A 17,664-nucleotide genomic window follows, 5' to 3' on the forward strand; every position below is an offset into this window, starting at 1 on the left:
GTATCCGAGGAGGATTAAAGCATTCAATTTTGATAATTTTGATAATTCACATAATAGTTTCCTACTACCAGAATATTTCATTGATTATTTCTGTGAAAATGGATTAGAGTTAGGATGTCGCAATGGATGTCGAATCCGTCTTGTGCTTACTTTTCCGCCCAAAGACAGTACACTGCAGTACAAAAAATGCGTACACCTCTGAAATAACTTTCCTTGCATTTGTACCTTAATCTAACCTATATATTGTTGATATGATATGTATGTACGATAAATTTTTCATCCATGAATGAAAATGATTTACTCATACTGGAAAGTTTCTGTCAGCATTTTTCTGGAAAAGAAATTCCTGCAAATTTCCGATGGATATTCCAGTTGGAAGGGGAGGTGGGAGACCAAGAAACTTTAGAATGTCGTCTTGAATAGAGAAAATGTAGTTTTTTTATTCATTGAAAACGCATTATAATTTGTTTTGTTAGATTTTTGTATCACAGAGGCACTTTTATTTATTTTTTAAAATTTATTTTAAATTTTTATTTTATCTTATTGTAATTTTTGATTTTTAATTATTTAAATTTTTCATAACACCGAATTTTGAATATTAATAGGTTTTGAACTATACAATGTAATAAAGCTAACGACGTGTTGTTTGTACAGGTGATCTGCTCCGGCCACTTCAGAGTACCATCAGTTTGGACCTTTTGGAAAAAAGAAAATATGGTCTGTCATCGGCTCATAATTGTTAATATTTAAACTTAAACTGGCTTTATTTAATTTTTGGTAATGGTTTAGGCTATTTTAAGCACTCCAACTGGTTATTTCTATTATTATTATTAACATTTGCTTAAATCCAATTGATTACTGAGAAGAACCTAGGATGATCATTTTAGGAAATAATTTTGAGGAAAGAATTTTGAGGAAAGAATTTGAGGAAAGAATTTTGAGGAACAAAGTTTGAGGAGTTTGATTGCTTTAATAGGGATCTCTTAATACACCAGTTGTGAGTCTTAAAGAGCCAGGAGCTGCCGACCATAGCAGTGGTGAATGGGATGTGGGGTTCAATCTGGTCCTGTCCACTTACAAGAAAATTACAGTATACAAACAGAGTAACCTTGTCCGTATTCACTGTTTATCTTGCGGAGACATTATTGACACATCTTTGCAGTCTTTTACCCTTTTCATAAAATAAACTCTACCAGACATAATAATATTATGGCTTTTGAAATTAGATATTACAATGCTAATTCATAACAAAGACGATATCGAATTCGTCACTGAATTCCCATGTTTTTTGGGACACCCTGTATGTTCAGTTCTCACATTGTTCTTGCTTGGTTTCAAAACTCAAAGTCAAGTATGGTTGACTTATTTCCCCAGCTAGTTTATCTAGAAACATAATCTTTAATATATTTACCATAGTTTTAGTTATTACTTAAGAACTTATTCTTTAAACAATTTACAACCGAGTATTATTAACATGAACTTACTCTTTAAACAATTTACAACCGAGTATTATTAACATGAACTTACTCTTTAAACAATTTACAACCGAGTATTATTTACATGAACTTACTCTTTAAACAATTTACAACCGAGTATTAATTACATGAACTTTCTCTTTTACTACAACAGTATTTATTTATGAATTTACTTTTTCAAAAATTAACACCGTGCTTATTTATAAACTTACTCTTTCAACTATTTAAAAAAGATTTATATATGATCTTTCTCTTTAAACAAACCAGTTTAAAAAAAAAACTTACTCTACTCAATTTACCGCAGTATTTATTCAAAACCTTAGTCTTTACAAAATTTACCGCAAACCATAGTATTTTTTAAAACTTACTCTTTACATAATTTACCGCAGTATTTATTCAGAAACTTACTCTTTAAACAATTACCACAGTATATATTTATGAACTTACTTTTTCAATAATTAACAAAATAGTATTAATTTTGAACTTATTCCTTACACAATTACCACAGTACATATTTATTAAATTACTCTTTCAACAATTTACAACGAATTACATTATAAACTTACTCTTTAGACAAACCACATTGACTCTGTAAACTCCTAGTTTTTCTTTTCAAATGACTAGTTTTATTTCATAAATTGTACAAAGTACAAAACAGGTTTCTCGGGTCAAGCATATTAATATTTTATAACAGGATGGTGATGTATTTTATGTACATAAGTTAATATCAATATCAATTTAATGGATGAGCGATTAAAAATAATAGGTTAATATATTTCAGGGGAGGGGGTAATGAAAATAAATTGTTACCCTGGTCAATTTTTATGCAGAGAAAATGATGAATTTTAAAGGAAAAAGTGAATTAAAACGGGGGAATTACAGAAAATTTTAGCCCTGTTCAAGCAATTTTACAGGTTTACATTCCAAGGTTCGGATCATAATAATAATAATAAAACGAAAGTTTCTACTAATCTTACATAGTATTATTAATTTTGCATCTTTTTCAGGCATTTAGAATTCCGTTGAATTCTAACAATACATAGGGTCAAAATAAATGTTTTTTTAGAAGAGTAAAAAATTGTTAGAAGCGAAAATGTACACTTAACTTATTTTCAATCAGGTCAATTAGAACTAATAGATTTGTTTCGTAAAATCTTTAAATTCACATTCTGCATTAAGTGCAATCATCAAAATGCTGATCTTAACTAATTTTGCGACATTTCAGCCATCTTGATTTCGACACATTTCAGCCATCTTGTTCTCGACACATTTAAGCCATCTTGTTTTCGACACATTTCAGTCATTTTGTTTGCAAACAGCTAATCTATTATTAAACAGTGGGACCGATAAAACTGCGGGGACTAGATCAAGTTATGATTTTTACGAGTCCTCAGAACTTTAAATACAGCAATTGCGCAGTGTACAAATGACCCGAGTCAAATTGAATTAGTTGTTCTCCAAAACTTTTAACATTATTTATTTTGTCGTCTTCCTAGTTCATCGTTTTTTTTTTTGGGACCACTGAATAGTGTAGACTGTAGAATGTAGACTACTAATAATACTAAATTATTTTACGACTAAGTACACTATTATGCCAGTGCCCCTACTGTCTTGATGAAGATTCTGAATAAAAAATAGGATATTTCTAGATTTGATTTTTAAAAGACCCTTTCAGCTCTTTTTTTCTTTGACCGGAACCTTTATTTGCAGAGTGGCACTGGCGACAAGCTTACATCATATAAAGAGTAATTTCTCTCTAAAATATTCAATAAATTGTTGTTTTTCTATTGAAACAGTGCCTTACGTTATAAAAAGTTTCACATAAAAAAATAAAAAAAGAGAACAAATTGTCCTCTGACGAAGGGAAGGGTAGCATAAAAATTATTTTGGATATTATTTCTCCTTCAAAATGTGTTTACATCTGAATATTTGAAAATCTAATGAAACTACAAAATCTGAAACCTTTTCTACGTTTTAGCAAATCTTAAATGTAGTTCTAACATTTTCGGTTTTAATTGGCAGTTATTGAGTTGTTTTGGAAACGTATCTCTTAAAGGCATTCTCATAAAGAATCACAAAATGTGTACACACTTTTTAAAATGTTATAAACTGTTTTATGCAAATGTTGAGAGTAAAAAAGTAAGACAAATAATAAAAAGCTTAAGACGGAGATCAAAATTTGCGTCATGGAGTTGCATTGGGTCATAAGGTTAACAGGTATAATATATCTTTTTTAATGAAAGAAAGTGGTGTTTAAGTACATTTTAACTCATTTTTTTCACTTTCACTAAATAAATGTTAAACAAATAAGTAAAGAAGTAGAAATAGTGATACATAAAAATAATGAATTGCTATTATTAATTTTTAAATATTCAGGAATTCTTTTCTAATGCTAAAAGTTATCAGTCAAATTAAAAAAAAAAGAATTCTCCGCGCATTTAAATCATTTAACCTATAAATCTTCAACTGTCTAAGCAAACACCAGGTCTGAATATTAAGACTAGACTTTTTTCTTCATCAATTTTTGTTTTGCAGATTTCTTCGTCACACTCATCAGAAAATTGAATCGTCCGCTAATTCTGGTTTTTTTTTACTGATTCTGATAAATATCTCTGGTTTCCGCAAATTATGAGGGACCATGTGGGTTTCCGTTAATTATGAGAAACCATATGGGTTTCCGCTAATTTTGAGAAACGAACTGGATTTCCGCTTACTATGAGGGACTATCTGAGTGTCCGCTAATTCTGAGGGACTAACTGGGTTTCCGCTAACCGTTGGGCCTCTAAAATTGTCTCTGAATATTCTCTAACTAGGTTTGAGATCTGGAATGCCTGGCTTGTGTTTAAGATCACCTTGCTCTGCTTCTTGTCGTTCCCTGTTATGAGGAGAAGATGGTTGATGCTGGGCGTGTAGTCCATGATGGTCTCGAATTCGTAGGTGGTCAACACGTTCCTCGTCTTGGCCTCGAGGAGGTGGATGCCCCGCTGGTCAACTCCCAACCAAAGGTTCCTCGGCCAGTTGCTGGTGAACGTCTGGTTCACGTCGAACAAGGTTGCTCTATGGAGGGGCCAACACTGGATTAAATTCAAGAATGCTTGCTTAGCCTCTTCAACACTCATACCTAGAAACATAGGAATAAGATAACAATAACAATAACAATAACAATAACAATAACAATAACAATAACAAAATAATAATAATAATAATAATAATAATAATAATAATAATAATAATGCAACTATAAGGTACCTATAAGGGATTGATGATGCATTGAAACATGATCCTTCTGAAGATGAACAAGTAGTCTAGGGGGAAGACAGTGGGACATAACCTGCCTATAGTCACCTTCACCTTAAAACGGAGAGATTAAAAATATTTAAGCTACAACCTAGACCTACTTTGAGTTTTCTCTAAGTAAAAATGTGGGAAAATTATTTTTTAAACATGTTTTGTTGAGAGATATGTTATTTTAAAAACCTCCAAAACATTTGATTTGAGTACCTGAGAAGTTGCCAAGCTCAATTTGTGCTCTGAGTGCACAGAGCATCACTGCCTCCATATCTGTGACCGGAAACCGATCAGAGCGCAGGTCACATAGAACCTTAATTTTAGAACATTTGTTGAGCAAATGACAAACAAACTTAAATTATTTTTTCAATGACAAACTTAAAATGTTACCTGATAATAGAGTAGTTCCTTCTCTACAGGATCTCTGAGATCTATGTAATCATCAAGGAAAATATGTTTCTTGAAAAGGAACATGTGATGCCTGCTCTGACGGGACAAGGTCCCTCCAGCAGCCCTGTATTTATCCCACTTGGACATAACATCCGCTACCTTCTCATCAGCCAGCAGGCTGCGCTCCTGCTGCCCCAACACCTCGTAGATAGCATATCCTCCAGCATCCTCGCGAAGACCAATCTTGAGGATAACCAACTTTAAAACTTCAGCTGCAGTGGAGGAAGGATCAAACTCCACTGTGTGAAACTGACCGTCCATAAAGTGGAAACGAGCATAGATTGGCCGACGGTTGATGGTACACAGAATTTCCTGCTTGCTTGGAGGCCACTGTCGTCTGCGTGTCCCAAGTGTTTTGTGAAAACATTTCTCTGCAAACCGCGCATATTTTCCTTCTTCTGTCACAAAATCTGCAGAACACTTCTTTAAATGAGCCAACAGATATTTCCGAACCATCTTGTCTACTGGAAGAATAACAGAGCAGGCTAGTGCTAGGAGTGACCAGTGTCTAAGGTTGACCCTGCTGTTAGGTTCAGGATGATCAGTTGTCTGTTTAATCAACTGCAGGAAAACTTCATTGACCAGGCAATCCTTCCTCATGGCTCGATCCAATACAGTCTGGATTAACACTACATGACTGTCATCTTCGTCCTTACTTCGAACTACAGTTTCATCTTTATTTTTGGCTATTGTTTCATCTTTACTCGCCACAATTAGCCCAGCATACGTAAGAATAAGATTAAATATTTGAAGAGCTGCTTGTTCATCTTGCTCTGCCATGATTGATAGAGTTTGTGTTAGAGTGCTTTTGAAAAATGCCCAGAATGTATGAGGGAAGCCTTTATAAACCTCTCCTTGCTCATTTGTCAGCGCTTCCGCACGTAGTTTTTCCAACTTTTTGGCACTTAATTTTCTCAATGTATTTTTTATAAATCCTTTTCCATCATCAACAGGTTTCTTTAGGAAGTTGCTTTCAATCAATGACCGTCTACATGTTACCACCTGATTGTTTAATCGTTGTCTGTCTTCATTAGTTATCTGCTTAACCTTTCTTAAAGGAGCATCAGCAGATCTGATCCAGTTGGCTAGTGCAGGATGATAGCTGGCTACCAGGCTACCTACTTCAGTCTTGCTTGTAGTTTCAAGAACAAATACCCGTTGCTTGTCTGTTTCAGCCTTTTTCAGAGTGATTGTTACAACATTTTCATTAGGATCAAGTAGAATAGATTCAATATCTCGGTACGGAAACTGGAACAGAATAGAACCATCTTGATTAGGCTTGATTAATATCAAACCTAGTGGATTAATGCCAAGTACCAGTGTGTTACCATGAGCCCAATATCCACGGTAAGTTACAGGAAACATAGTGGAACCATATAATGGATACTGCATAACACATCTTAGATACCAGACTTTGGATTCAATATCAGATTTACCAGACCCATAATGAGCATGTGCTTCCGCAAGGATTGGAACCCATTCAGCATCAGTGCTAAACCGAGCAGTCTTAATCCTCTGTGGAAGAAACATGTCAACTTCATTGTAGAGTTCAACCTTGTCTCTACCAGGATCACCTAAAGCTACCTGAGCCTGAAGTCCAGCTAGTTGTAAAGCAACCTTCTCTGACACTGGAAGATCATCACATCTAACCACACTGTGAACAGCTTGTGCATAGAGCAAGCTAACCTCCACCAGATCAGAAGGAATTTCCCTGGTGTGTTTAAACAATCGCTTTTTGAAGATAAATCTGTTATCACTAGAAGCAGCAGCAAGCTTCTTGACCTGTGGTTTAGCCGGACTGTTTTTATTTGGACCTATCTTGTCTTGAAGCTGCTCAATTTCCCAAGAGCTGATGACGTCATAAAGATAATGATGGCTATTTATATGTGCTTCTCTGTTTGGTCCCGATTCATAAAGTGCCCATCCATCAATGTTTTGCAATCCAATCTTCTCTGCTAGCTTAGCTACCGAGTCTTGTGCTGTATCACATGGATGAACATCAATTGCTTTTGTACGTCCATCCAGGAAAAAAAATCTACAAACAATAGTCCCAAGTCTTTTCATAGCAGCGATTTCAACAGAGGATGGTGGAAGTTTCCTTGTTTCAACTTGATTTCTGCTCGAATTATCCAGACACCATTGAACGTATTGAAGGATTTTCCCCTCACTCTCAAGATTTAATTGCAGGAAGCTAACAAAGTATTTAAAGAGCACTTTGCTGGGTGGAAAGGCTACAACAACCAGGCACAGTAATAACCAAAGCCGCTCCACCTGGTCAGCACTAGGGTTGTTAGTTAACTGTCTTATAACCTGAACAAATATCTCATCTCTGAGTTCCTCCCGTTCTATCCCTAGCTCTATAATCTGCTGGATTATATTGATTTCAGCATCTCCTTTATGATCACCTTTAGCATACTTATTCAACTCCTTAAAGATGTTACAAGCCAAACTCACATTTTCAGGATCGAACATGTGAATGTGCGAAGTAGGGATAGAGTTTCCTTTGTAATAGGAAACCATCTCACTTTTACCAAGGATCTCCATGGTCTTGCTTCTCTTTATCGTGCCTACTATGGTTCCACTTGGAGACTTCTCATGGTCATTGAAGAAGTTTTCTGCAAACTCTAGGATATCATGGATCTCCTCTTTCTTATGCTCCCTCTCCTCTTCAACCTCTTGAATTCTCTCCAATTCACGACGGACTCTTTGAAGACGCCTCGCCTCCCGCTCAGGGTCCTCTACTCCCAAGTTTGCCTGAATATAGATTTAAACTTATTTCTCAAGGTCCCAAAGAAATCGAAGATTTTCTAATCACGTGACTTTTCAAATATTTGAAATTTTAAAAAACAAGTCTATATTACACAGTTTTCAAATAAAAATTAAACTGCTTCACAAAAAACTTTTTTCGCCGAATGCAGCCCCCTTGCCCTTACAAAAACAATAAAATAAAGAAAATTACAATACAAAACCTTTAATTTTCTTCTAAAAAACTAAAAAAAATAGGGTCATAAGCCTTTTAAATGACAATAATCTTTGTGCATTACCTGAGTGGGCTGACTGACACGCTTGAGTGGCCCAGGAGAGCTTGATGAGGATCTTCTTCTAGTTCTAGGACATGTCTCTCCAACCTTTCCATAGGTCTCTACTCTCTCCCCTGTCCTCCCATAGGTCTCTGTCTTCCCGTAAGTTTCATTTCTCCCATATGTCTCCTCTCTCTCTCCAACTTGTCCATAATTATTTTCAATCTTCTTAGGATATGGATCTACCAGAACCCTTTCTTCTCCGAATCCATACTGACTGTCCGGTGGAGGGGGTAGATTTGTAGGTGTAGGAGGTAGATGCTTGTAAACTCCATACTCGGATTTCGGAGGACTGTTTCCGCTTCCTCCAACAGGCTCAGGGCGTGGTTTGATAGATTCATAAATAGGTTCTTTATTCTTGGGTTTGGATTTTTGGCGTTTCAGGGTGTCCATGGCCTTCTGAGCTTCTTCATCATAGTGGCCTGTGGAGAAGGCATATCCATTCTGGACCGGTGGAGGGGGTGGTGGACCTTCTGGCTCTGGCAACGATGGTTTTTGTAGGTTTAGCAGTGGTTGATGTTCAGGTGGAGGGAGGGGTGGTGGTGAATATGACATCTCTCGGTCAAACTCCTCTGGCGGAGGCGGAGTGATGATAGGGTCTGTTACGGAGTCAGAAACTCCGTCACTGTTCTCTGTCTCTTCGTTGTCTGCTCCACTTATACTCTCCTGAAGACTGTAGCGGTCCATCTCCTAGTTGTAGAAGTATATCATTTTTCAGCAAAATGTAACTTTACTATTTGAAGAAAAGTATTTCCAAAAAAAAGTTTTGATTTTAACACAGTTGTAACACACTTTTGGTGCGATAAGATGTTAAAGTTCTATATCACGTTTTCCAATCTAACAGGAATATTTCAAAATAAATAAAAAACTAAAAACACAGGAAATGTCAATTGATTATAGTGTATTTCGACCTGCTGCAAATCTGCCATCTGCCGGTCAATCTCATCCAGGATAGAAGTCTTCTCAGCAGCGTCAACATCTCCATCCCTGGTAATAGATTTAGGTATGTTTTTAATTAGACTAGGACTCATAGTTAAGTAAATAAAAAAATTTCTGGTTTTTGTCATGTGCAGAATGCAGAAAATTTCTAGGTCAATCTTTCTGAATATCAATACTAAAAAAACGTTTTCTTATATCTCTTTTCAGCTTTTCTTTGTTCGAAACCTTCTTCTTTTTTTTCTTTCCAGTTTTAAACAATTTTGTTTATTGGTAACTTTTGTTTCACTTTGTTTTAATATTTACAAAAATTTTTTTATAATGATATCAGTGATAATAACAAGAATAATAATAATATTTAATAATAATTAAATAATAATAATGATAATTTCTACCTAGTGTAAGTGTCCGTTGACTCACTTCTCACAGATTCTGACTTGACTGACTCCGGGACCTCCATGGACAGGAAGTTGAAGAGCTGATCCAGGTCTACATTGGTCGGGTTCAAAGCCTAGTTCATCCATACATCAATCACAGTTTAAATAAATTAATCACTTTTCAACAATGCCTTATTATTTTTACCCAATTGATCAATTATCCCTTCTGTTAAGTACGTTTTTCACCTAAACGGCCCTCAATGTAAAGATGACTATGCCCTATTCACAACGGTACCCTTACAAGCCCTTGATGATTGAGTACGAAATAAATATTCATTTTTATAATTTTAAAAAACGGTTTGTTTTTAATTGAATACTCTACAAAAATGACTTGCGCATTTCTACTGCAGAAAAACAAAGAAATCACTAGAACAAACCAATTTAAAACCTAGAAAAATGACAATATCTTCCCTATCATTGATCAGATAAGGGTTTCAAGGATACCGGTGTCGGGCTGTGCAATCTTTGCATTAGGGTCACTTGAAATTCTGTATACGGTCCCTTTAATTTAAAAATGTCAAGAATGAACGTCTAAAAACTGAACTTCAACTTCGTAAAATGGGTCAAAATAGATATACACATTAAGGAAACCCCGGGTTGTGTATTTAATGTTAAAGTCATCAAGTAACAGTTGATTAATGAGACCCTTTAAATCTTCGGTCTAAGCAGAAGTGATGAAGATATCTGTTTTTCCATTCTGAAAATCTATTTATCTTGCATATTTTTGAAATTGGTTTTAAGGGTATACGGTTGCTATTCGAGCATTCTGCACTCTATAAATTACGTTTACACAGACCAAGAACCATAGATAAATAAATAAACATAGATAGCTTATGTACGCAAAATCACCAAGAATTGTACAGTCCACGAACTCATACTTCTAGGGGTCAAAGTGTACTTCAATGATAAGCGGGGTGGTTTGGTGTTTTAATGGATTTCATAATTATTAAACCACTCAGGAGTGAATTTTATTTTGAGAATATCAAATTATTTCACTGAGCAATCATATTGACGAGAATTGAAGAAGGACATGAGAAGGACTAAACTAACTTAAATTTCTTTTTACAGAACTCATTACACCACAAGTACTCAATGACATAAGAACAGCCAATGTTCACAACCGACCTAGTTAATCTATATAATAGGAATATCTTTAAAACATCTCTGTACATTTATACAACCTTTCAACGTGAAAAATTTCGTCTTCGCAATCTATCTTTATCTATGCCAAGCACACATTTCACTATCAGTTATCTACTCCTGATCCTGACCTAACCCATGACTGATTAAATTGATTGATGTATTCCTGTTGATCATCAGCTGATAATATCTGGGAGTTAATTTTATCAGCCAGCTGAGCTAACTAAACCAAACAAACAGTATTATTCAATATATTAGAATTCCATGCTGCAGATAGTTTTGCTGGAAACATGAATGTTGGAAACTGAAATGAGTTGTTGGTACTCGATTTAAAAAAATGCCCAATAACAATGGGAGAGGTTCATTAATAGACGTAATGCTATTTTACGCCAGTTTTAATTTTGATCGGACATTTAAATTTAAAGGAGGGGGAGAGGGGGGGGGGGGTGACCAAAGTTTATAGGAAACGACACTTTAGGCTCTCTTCATGTCCAACTTGTGTAACAGAGTTAGTAAAATATCAACCCAGATCTTTTAGATTTGAATTCTATATGAAAGGCGAGAGGGAGAGGGATTAACTTATAAAATTAAGTTTTGTTTTTAAGTACAATTATTAATTTAGAAATAGTAGTTATGTTTTCAAAATTTGTTACTAATTTTTATTAGTAATTACGCATTTTAAATATTCGTAACTATTTCTTTTAACAAAATGCCGAAAGTTTTTCCCCTCCCCCTAAAAATAAATTAACTCCCAACATTGTAAACTTTCTAGTTGTATGCATTGGTTTAACTTCCTGCAATTTATAAAACAAACTCGATAATATTAGACAAATTTTAATATGCGGTTCATAAATAATCATCAGTAAAGTCATTTATTTCAAACGAAGGGTTTCTGTTAATTAAATAATTTAAGTTTGAAACATCAAAGGATTACATCACGAGGTTGCAAAGATATAGGGGGATTGAAAAGTTATTGACAAAAACTCATTTTCTTTGGAAATAAAAAATATTGTTAAAAAAACTAAATTTCGAAAATAATTGAAAGGGATGATAAGGTTAGAAAACCGCGGTAATTGATCTTAATGAAATACCCTAACACTAACTGTGATCCCCCCCCCCCCAGCTTATGAAGGGGGGGGGGGAATGGAATCTATAATAATATTGGTTTGTTCCTTGTTGATTTCTAGCTCTGCTCCTGTTCCATCTAAATCCGCTAAACCGCAGAATGATTCATATTTCTCCTCTTCATCATCTGCCTTGCTTCGCGTCACCTCCAGTTGCCGCCGCTCCCGCTCCTCCGCCAAACGTTCCTGCCTCCGCCGTTCCTCTTCAACCCGGCGCGCCTCACGGAGTGCTACAGCAACCTCACGCGCAAACATTCCTAAGAATCAATATTTACAAACCATGACCGAAAACGACATAAATTACAGATTGATAGAAAAATGGCTGAACACATTTTTACAGGCAAGTACAGTTTAAACAATTAAAATTGTGCTTAAATATAGTATAGTATATAGTACAGTACAATGATGATTACCTTCAAATGTACTTAATAATTGTATAGTACAGTACAATACCGCAAGTAACACCCTAAAATGTACTTGAATATAGAATAGTACTGTACAATACAACAAGGATTACCTCAAAGATGTGCTTTAATTTAGTTAAGTAGAGTACAGTACAACAAGGATTACCTCTAACAACACAGTACAGCGAGGATTTCTTCTAAGATGTGCTGGAATATTAAGTTTAGTACAGTACAACTAGGATTACCTTTAAGATGTACTTGAATTTATAGTATAGTACAATACATCACAACGAGGATTACCTCTAAGTTGTACTTGAATCCATAGTATAATAATGTACAATACAGTACAACGAGATTACCTCTAAGATGTACTTGAATTATATAGCTTAGTACAGTACAGTAAAACGAGAATTACTTTCAAGATGTACTTGAATATAGTTAAGTACAGTACAGTACAACAAGAATTACTTCTAAGATGCTTGAATATAGTTAAGTACAGTACAGTACAACAAGAATTACCTCTAAGATGTGCTTGAATAACAACTGCTGCTCTTCTTTGCTGAATAAACTGAAACCTAAAATAAATAAATAGTTTTAAGAGATTATTAAATTATAAAGGTACACAGAAGTTTAAAATTAAAGATGAGAAATACATGAAATAAGACCAAAAACCATGTTATTTAAATACAATTTGGGCCGGGGGGGAAGGAAAGGAAAGATGGAGGAAATATCCTCCAAAACATAAGTACGTTTACAAAATTTAAGTTTTGGGAAATGATTTCCTAGAAAAAATATACTCCTGTACCTTGGGCTGAAAAATAACAGCCTTGGTACTGAAATGTTGCATCTGGCAAATTCAAAAAAAAATTAAAGGAGGAAAGAATCTGTAGATCATCCCAGCAAAAATCATTGAAAAAAATTATGTAAAGACCTGAATTTCCATGAGAAGAAATATTCTTGTATTCTCTTAGCTGCAGCAACCATGCGGATATATCGTAACCTCAACACCCGGCCTCTATACATCTTCTGGATCAGGATTGCTGACCTCCTAAATATAAAATCATTTTAATAAAAAATCCAATATCTAAATAATTCAGAATAAAAATATCGATCTGTTTGTTGAATCAATTCCCGATCTTTTGGTAGTTGGAGATCGGTGTTGGGTACTTTCCCTAAGGCATTTTCCCAAGGAACAATTGCTCATGTAGTAACTTCTCAAATGTGGAATTTCCCAACCATCAATTTTCAAATTAAGAGGCTGCCACTTGCAGATTTGGGAGGTTGCCATTTGGAAAAAACGTCCTTAGGAAAGTGCCTTTAGGAAAGAACCTAACATCGTTAGAGAAAGGAGTTAATTCATTTGTAATATTTTAATTATTTAAAATTTTCCGGATTTTTCTTATATGAGAAGAATAAATTTATTTATAAAATCCAATTATATATTTTTCATTTGAAACAAAAATTATTTAACTATCTTCACCCAAGTAAAAAATTCAGTTTGTAAAAATCAGACTTGCACCGACTTCTAGATTAAAATACTATCAATTAAATTTTGAAAACAGCCTAGGTGGTTAAAGAAATCAAAGTGTAATCTCTTTTTCATAAAATCTGTTACTATTCCCCACCTTTCCTCAAAATCTTAAGTATTGATTATAGTTTATTAATATAAGTATTAGTATTGTGTGAGGTGGTTTTGGAATATAAATTTTGACAATTTTTTTTTTTTAAAAGAGCTTTGGCTGCTCAATTTTTTTTTTAGCTGATCATACATCTGTTTTCTGAATTCCTCATTTGTAGATCTACGCATTCTAATCCTTTGTAGACAAAGGAAATATGCATTTTGACACATATGTCTGTCTTTGTTTCTCCCTAATATTCCGGATATTTTCCAGAGCTTCAGCTCTCTTTTTGGCAATTTTCTTTTTCATACTTTTCTGTAATTTGATATCTTGGCGCCCGAAATTTCAAATTAAGTATAATAGAAAGTTACTGTGTGTGATCCATGCAGAGGTGTCAAATTTCTCTTATGAAGTATATTTAGGAATTCTTGAGAATTGCTGATGCAGCTATTTGCTCCAAATCGTTCATATTTATCAGATGTATTCTTGCAGGTTGGAATAATAAAAGACACTGCTAAGAGGGGATTGAAAATTCTGTGGATTGGATGCATTGTCAGAATTCAGAATTAATAATAACACATGGAATAAGAAAGGCTAGGCTAGGAGTGGATATTTTCGACAAAAGAATTCTTGATTCTTGTAAGTCATTCCAGTTTATCAGAAGAACTCCTGCACTCTATTTTCTCAGGCCTAAGAATTCCTTAGGGAGCTGGAATATTGTCAGCCCTCTTCTCAGAATAAAAAAAACATGTACGGATGAATGTGGTGCTAGATTACAACCTCTGACAAAGACTACAATCCGTTATGAACAATTCATTTAAAATGTTTTTTGTTTAACCTGAGAACTTGTCGTCGTTTCTCCTCTAATGGTTCATGAACACAGCTTCTCAGAAATACTTTAGTTTTTCCAATCTGCCATTCTGTAGACGCCATTCCTTCAGCCCGCAGCATAAACCTATATAAGTAATATATTTCAAATCAGATGAAAATTTAACATAATTTAATAAAATAACTCTTATTTTTTAAGGGATATTGAGAAAGACAAACATGTTTTAAATAGCTTAAATGCAACATAAGAATTTTATTCTCTCTCATACGAGGTCATACAGCTCTATCAGTAAATTTGACCCTTTTCTATGATTTTATAAGTGAGCCCAAAATTTTATTTTGGTTGGAAACCTTTTCATGCAACCAAACAAGTTTGTCTTTTTTACTCTCTTAGTTGTAAACTGAACGCTAAGAATTACAAGGTTGCAAAGGCATATCAGTAATTGGGTAAAAATTAATGTTCTCTTAATGTTAAAATTGAAATGAGAAGGAAGTTCAGTATTATAGTAAAAAACAAGATCAGCATTTAAACAGAGATTTAAAAAATTAAAAGTTTTGAAAGTCGTCTTCTCTTTTTTAACATATATTATGTAAGCCTGAATCTGTATCTATATATAAAACGTAGTACTGAGAACCCCAATTTTGGCCCTGGATAAATTCAAAATAAAGTTGATTAGACCAATGCGAACATGGTGTTTGCTTTGCCTAGCCTTAAAGCTTCTTGGCAAGCAATTGTTCGTGCAAGGAATAAGAAAAATCTAACTCCAAAGACATCCAACTTCTTGAATGAAGTGCTGGAACTATTTCCTAATGATATAGATGGTAACTTATGTATACACTTGTTTGCATAATCTGTATGTATCTGGTACATTAGTAATTGTATAATTAAAATAGAAAATATTTAGATTTGAATTTGATCATTTACACAAGACAACTTGATTAAATATAGTGTGAAACATTCACTAAAATTTAATTCACAGTTAAAAGAGATTTTTAGGAGTTTGTATTTTAGAAGTTTCAGGAGTTTGTTGTGGCACCGTTTACAGTCCCTTTACTAGTGTTTAGATATGTATACCTGACTCCTTCCTTCTCATCTTTAGGTATCTTGAATCTGTTCTTGATATTGATACAAACATATCTTGTTTTAAAATCACTAGATTACAATCAACTTCAATACTTGTCAAATCTAAAATATTTTTTCACAAAACTTATCAATCAATTTTCAAGGTGCGATAATTAAGATTTATTTTTTCAAGTCATAATTTTTAAATTACTCCTGGAACACAAGTGCAAACTACAGAGCCATGCTATTGATGGTTTGATTGGCTTATCATTATTCTCGAAGGGGATAAACTAGCAACAGATGAGCTACACTTCAAGCACATCTATGTGTGTGTACTTGGGCGATAAACACTGTAATAAATCATGCAGGCCTATATTTGCCTGTTCAATGGACCTAAGTAAAGCATTTGACATGGTTTCTTGGGCTAAACTATTTCCAGAACTTTTGGAAAGAAAAATATCACCTTTGATATTAAAAGGCTTAGTACATATTTACTCATATCAAATGTGTAATGTGAGATGGGGGGGGGGATATTATTTTACAACCTTTGAATGGAAAAATGGTGTACGCCAGGGTGCAGTATCCTCGCCTATATTGTTTTGTGTTTATATAAAGGATCTCATTGTTCAACTTTGAAATCTGAAAGTTGGTTGTCAACTAAATTGCCTATACCTAGGAATCTGGGTTTAAGCGGATGACATTATATTATTATCTCCGAGTCGATCTGGACTACAGTTAATGACTAATTTTTGTGAAAAATTTGCTAGTTTTCTTCAGTTAAAGTTAAGTACAAATATAGATGTTTCCAAATCAAAAACATTATGTATAGTTTTCAGTAACCCTGTCATGCATCCTGATAATATTTGCCCGATTCTTTATAATTAACCCTTATCATATGTAAGTGAAATTAAACACCTTGTCAACACACTACAGTCTAATGGTTCTATGTCAAAAGATGTTAGCTTTAAACGTGCTGAAGTAATTGAGTTTTTGCCACAATTACTCTGATATTCTAATTCCTATATCTTTGCCAATGTCGTAGACCTTTGATATTTCAATTTATGAAAACTCTAAGTCCCGGCACCGAACCGGCACCGAGTCGGCACTGGCACCAAACTCATAGGTTAGATATCTTTGCAACCTAATGTCGTAGACCTTTGATATTTCAAACTATGATATCTGATATATTAAATAATCTAAGTTTAAAATATCAATTATGTACTCCGTCAAAGTGTAAATATAAAGGAATTAGAAAATTTGCGTTTGTGGCAAAGACCCAATTTCTTTATTTCTAAGATACATTCTATTAATCGAGAATTTCATTATGCTATTATGCTAATACATTCAATGTGTTAATATTGTATGATATATATAATTGTGATTTCCATAGCTACATTCTCTGGGATTTATACAGTAGGGATGTTCAAAAACTCCTGAATTCAGGGAACGTTAATATTCGCATCTTATTTGATCTACCAAGAGAAACCCAAAGATATTTCATTGAGCCCATTTCTAATGCTCCTCATATTCAAACAGTGTTATGCACTCGTTTTGTACAATTTGTGACCAGTTTATCAAATTGTCATTAGCTATGTATTCCACTTTTAGTAGATCTAAGTAATCATGATTTAAGAACTGTTTTATGTAAAAATCTTAATCTATTGCACAAGATTGTAATGTAAAATCTAGAAATCTAAACAAATTTTGTGTGAAAAAATAAGTTATGCAATCAGATTCCTTTAGACCAAGAATGGAAATTACCCATTCTTCATGAATTACTTTAAGTTATAGATGATAATTTTGTTCTTAACAATTTTGTT

General features: G+C 34.0%; 1 protein-coding gene across 1 annotated transcript in view; it reads right to left on the minus strand.

The window, feature by feature from the left end:
* Positions 1–2,084: 2,084 nt before the first annotated feature.
* LOC111703495 (myosin-VIIa) overlaps positions 2,085–17,664 on the minus strand; it is a 40,674-nt gene continuing 25,094 nt past the window's right edge. The window contains exons 23-35 of the mRNA XM_023475444.1: positions 15,857–15,934; positions 14,792–14,908; positions 13,266–13,382; positions 12,854–12,909; positions 11,979–12,187; positions 10,973–11,029; positions 9,625–9,740; positions 9,205–9,280; positions 8,258–8,983; positions 5,154–7,967; positions 4,977–5,076; positions 4,725–4,826; positions 2,085–4,596 (exon numbers count right to left, since the gene is read on the minus strand). Coding sequence (XP_023331212.1) covers positions 4,214–4,596; positions 4,725–4,826; positions 4,977–5,076; positions 5,154–7,967; positions 8,258–8,983; positions 9,205–9,280; positions 9,625–9,740; positions 10,973–11,029; positions 11,979–12,187; positions 12,854–12,909; positions 13,266–13,382; positions 14,792–14,908; positions 15,857–15,934 — 4,951 coding nt within the window. The 3' untranslated portion in view covers positions 2,085–4,213. The remainder of the gene's footprint in view (positions 4,597–4,724; positions 4,827–4,976; positions 5,077–5,153; positions 7,968–8,257; positions 8,984–9,204; positions 9,281–9,624; positions 9,741–10,972; positions 11,030–11,978; positions 12,188–12,853; positions 12,910–13,265; positions 13,383–14,791; positions 14,909–15,856; positions 15,935–17,664) is intronic.

Source organism: Eurytemora carolleeae, unplaced genomic scaffold, assembly GCF_000591075.1.
Source record: "Eurytemora carolleeae unplaced genomic scaffold, Eaff_2.0 scaffold536, whole genome shotgun sequence".
Classification (NCBI taxonomy): Eukaryota; Metazoa; Arthropoda; class Copepoda; order Calanoida; family Temoridae; genus Eurytemora; species Eurytemora carolleeae.